The sequence below is a fragment of the Zeugodacus cucurbitae genome, chromosome 4 (genome assembly GCF_028554725.1).
Source record: "Zeugodacus cucurbitae isolate PBARC_wt_2022May chromosome 4, idZeuCucr1.2, whole genome shotgun sequence".
NCBI classification, from domain to species: Eukaryota; Metazoa; Arthropoda; class Insecta; order Diptera; family Tephritidae; genus Zeugodacus; species Zeugodacus cucurbitae.
Window position 1 is genome coordinate 8,308,972 of NC_071669.1, and position 4,496 is coordinate 8,313,467.

General features: G+C 35.9%; 1 protein-coding gene across 1 annotated transcript; it reads left to right on the plus strand.

The window, feature by feature from the left end:
• The first annotated feature begins 2,956 nt into the window (after positions 1–2,956).
• Positions 2,957–3,629, plus strand: LOC105208750 (uncharacterized). The gene is made up of 2 exons (XM_011178767.3): positions 2,957–3,117; positions 3,275–3,629. Exons 1-2 carry the CDS (start codon positions 3,108–3,110, stop codon positions 3,544–3,546), a joined length of 282 nt encoding a protein of 93 aa, XP_011177069.2. The 5' UTR covers positions 2,957–3,107; the 3' UTR covers positions 3,547–3,629.
• Positions 3,630–4,496: the final 867 nt, after the last annotated feature.

Here is a 4,496-nt window from a genome sequence, read left to right on the forward strand (position 1 = left end):
TGGAATAAAAAACATTTCAAATCATGTATTCCCATGAAAGACTTTATTGAATCAAGAATCTTGCGTTAGCTCATGTTAGGAACTTTTCCGGAATTCGCGGCCATTCAAGGATTTGGATATGAGATTATAAATATAATATTAGCGTTTGTGAAGAGAACGACTGGAACGCAAGAAAATATTGAGACGAAGCCATTTAGATTGATGTAGAGACATTCAAAGAGGAGGAGAAGATAAACCAAATAAAAAATCCATTAAGAAATATCAAAGAATAGCAGGTCCGTATGTGACTAATCAATTCTCGAATTCTTATTCTTATTAGTTTATATCGCGACTAAAAAACTTCTCCACTTATCTAACGCGAAATAAGATAACTGAGTGGTATGTCGGAGAGATAATGCTAAGAAATTTATAAATAAAACTAATTATATTTTTGTTCTGAATATCAATTGAATTGTTGTCGTTATCTCACTAAGAATTGTGATATAGGTCACAAGTGTACAGGATTCCGAAACAAAATAAAAATTAACTATAAACAACTTATTAGTACATATGATAATAATAGAGGGAGAAAGAAAGGGTCCCAAAATGCCGGGATAATTTTTTTATCAGAATCCCGAAATTTCGGTATTCACAAATATTTTTCAAAATCAATAAATTTTATTTATAAAGTGATGTGTAAACATAATCCCGAAATGCCGGGATCACTTTTATCAAAATATCGAAATCTCGAGATTAACTAAAATTTTGCAAAATCGTTCATTATTAATTGTAAACAGCTGAGCGCTTCTAAATCGCTTTAAATGTGTTTTAATTACTTTACAAAACTATTAAGCCTCGAATAAGCCTATGTCTATCCTTTACTTTGAACAATGGCACCACTACTTCTGAGTTGCAATGCATTAGCATATAAATTTCAAAATAAAGCATAAATACTAATTAGCATTTAACACAGCTTTGGGACACATCCGCTAAGGCGTTTTGTGCCGCTGTGGTAAATTGCCCAGTGGCAATGTCTGTAGACAAATGGTCGGGGTATACACTTCCGCGCGCGCACTTTACCACTCACTCGCGCTTTGAAGCCTTATTGCCTGCGGCCCATTTGTGTTAACAGCTTATTGACTCGCTACTATCTATATAACAAACAAAGCAACGACTATCGGACGCACTATCAATTATCGATTACCAACAACTACTGTATAATTGCTAATGAGCAGAGATAACAGATGATACAATGTTGTATGAAAGTATGTGTATATGTGTGAGTGTATAATTGTTAAGTTTTACTGGTCAAGTGGAGAAGATTACTATAATTGGACAATTGATTATTGTTTCCGTTTTGCTAATTGATTATATAATATATTTTAGTTGTATGTATTTTAGAGTATATATTTCTTTAACTCTATCTTTAGCTATTTAATTAAATGATTTCAGAAGAGAACTAGAACTAGTGGAGTTGAAATCTGAATGTCTGTCCGTGAAAGCGATAACTTGAGAAAAAATTAAGAAACTTGAACTTAACTTGGTGCACATATTCCTTAGCACCCTGAGGAGCTTGGTATTGAAAATGGGCGAAATCGGTCAATTGCCACACCCACAAAGTGTCGAAAACCTAAAACATATAAAGTGCCATAGCTAAGCCGAAAATAAAAGTACAAAAAGTTAAAAAAATACAATTTGTTGCAAAGGATCGCACTAGAGGGGGGTACATTTGGATGTAAATTTTTTGGAAAAGTGGGCGTGGCCCCGCCCTATTTAAATTTATTGTACATATCTCGTAAACTACTAAAGCTATAACAACCAAACTCTCTAGAGTCGTTTCTGTTAGCCACTTTCTTATATAGTTCAAAAATGGAAGAAATCGGATTATAACCACGCTCACCTTTCACATAAAGGTTATGTCGAAAACCACTAAAAATTTATTAATTCACTAAGGAAACACACTTTAAACCTTAAATTTCATGGTAAAGATGGTACAGAAGTGCTGCACTCAGATTGGTATACAAATTGTGCAATGGGCGTGGCTCCGCCCACTTATGGGTCAGAAACCATATCTCCGAAACTACTCGACCAATTTCAATGAAATTGGGATCATAACACTTTCCTGGCATTCCAATGATAGGTTTTGAAAATGGTCCAAATTAGTTGACAACCGCGCCTACTTTCCATATACCAAAACTTTGAAGTCTAACTGAATCGTTTACTTTACAATATATAAAGTAAGCAATAGTGAAGATCTCGGAACAGAACTTAAATACCGCATTTATAGTGTGGCATCGCCCTTCTAAAAATCTTCGAAATCGCACCATACGTTTTCAAGATCCCATATATCGAACATGAGGACCTTAGTGCTTCTAATACATTTTTTTACCGAAAATATAATTAAGTCTCTAAGATATTTTGAAGTAATTGAGAGGGAACATTTTTCTTCTAATAATATATCTCCGTGCCAAAAATGAGCGAAATCGGTTCATAGCTTCCCCTAGCTCCCATATATCTATATTTGGGGTTTCAAACTTCCATTTGACATTTTCCGATATATATCGGATAATATGTGAGATATATTAGCAAAATTTAGTGAGGATATAATATTGGATAAAATGTAGCTAGTGGCAATTACCCAGCCCCCGTATATTATATATACTGATTTTTGTTTTCTAATAGACTTTATGCCGATTATGTGGGTCAAATATATCAATAAATTGCGAGAGTAGATAATGTTCGGTTACACCCGAACTTAGCCCTTCCTTACTTATTTTTCGCTATAAAACTTATCAGCAATGAAATGTCTATATTGTCAATACATAATTAATAGATAAAGTTTGTTTATTTGCAATTTTTAATTGCGGTGGTTGCAATTGAGAAGCAAAAAAACTGAAAATTCAGTTTTCTAATTTACTGATAACAGTTAAATTCATTATTGCAAAAATATCGCAGAATTCGCGAATTCTGTGCTTGCCCCACCTCCCCACACTCACGCGCTCGGCATTAATTGGCGAAAGTTCTATTGGTGTCTAGTGTAAAAATTTTCGTATAAAAACGGCGACAATGCAACAGATTGTCACTCGCAATTTTCGCTTTCAACAACAAGAACACAAAACACTAGAAAAATGAAGTTCGGTAAGTTTAAAGATTTTGTGATAAATAGACAACTCTTAAGGAATATAGTGCTTCCGAGCGCATTTAAAAGCTCTCCAAGGAACAAATTAAAAATTTCCACACAAAAAATTACTAAAATTTCTATAATCGAATTCCTTTTCTCCAACCCCCAACACAGTTTACGTACTCGCCTTCGTCGCTTTGGCCTACGCTGTCTCCGTAGCTGCTGTATGTGATCCCTATGGTAGTGGAGAACCCGATTGCACTACATTAAATGAGGGCGCTATTACACGTAACTTCTGGGATCCAACTCGTTACTGGCAATGTCAAAATGGCGCTGCTACTCCGGTTAGATGTGATGACGGACATGGTTTCTTAACCTCGGCCGGTAAATGCGTACTATGGTCCGAATGGGAATGGGTTGCTCCTTGCCCACAGGAGAGTGCTTAAGCATATTTAATACTGATTTATACTTAATGGATTGATCTATTGTTCAGCTCTACTCAATAAAATATGTACATAAACACAGTCTAGTTATTTGAGTGTTCTGAATCTCTCATTCTCTCTCTCTTTGGTTGTATTGTTGCTCACTTTGCACACTCTAAAAATAGGGATCTTCAATAAAATTCCGAACAGTTATTAGCACGCTTTGTAAACTGGAAGAGGTGTCGAAACAGTGTCGAAATGAAGTCGGTTAATAAATATAGGTAAGGTGCTTCAGATCCAAGACTTCAAAATCTGTGGATTCTGGAACGGAGCGTCAATGTCATTCAAATTAAGAAAAATTATCACCGAACTGAATGCAGCTGTCTACTAATTGGACTATCTGAGATGATGAGGTCTGTGGAGATATGTATAGGACTGAAACTTGAACAATACCAACCAGGGGCTCTCTAGGCAAGATATAACCAGCCTTAAGATATAGACCTAAAGATCTGCGACTAAACCAATTGCATAGGCCCCAAAAAGAAGACAGTCCTCCAAAAAATCAGCTTCCCGCTGAGATCCTGTGAAATCTTCTCTGGTTGCGGCCCTCGGCGTGGACCAGGAAAGTGCAGCTGTTTGGATAGTGATACCACCATTTCATACCTTGCAGACATAAATGGCGAAGTTTCCGATTGTGCTCATTATCGCATAACGGTTTCGAAGACATATATGAACAGAAAAGGTTCCAAGGCATTCTTGCACTGCACGGCGCTCAGTCTCAGCGCCAAACTTTACTTATCAGTAGGCGCATTCAATTCCATACACTTAGTCATTCTACGTCATTTGTAACAATGCAGCTTTAAACAACAAAAACAAAGCAAAAAAAGTCAGTGCAAAAAATGTTGTCCAAAAACAAAGAGAAGCAAGTACAATTCTAACAACTTCAACAACAACAACTACAACAAAAATTGTAA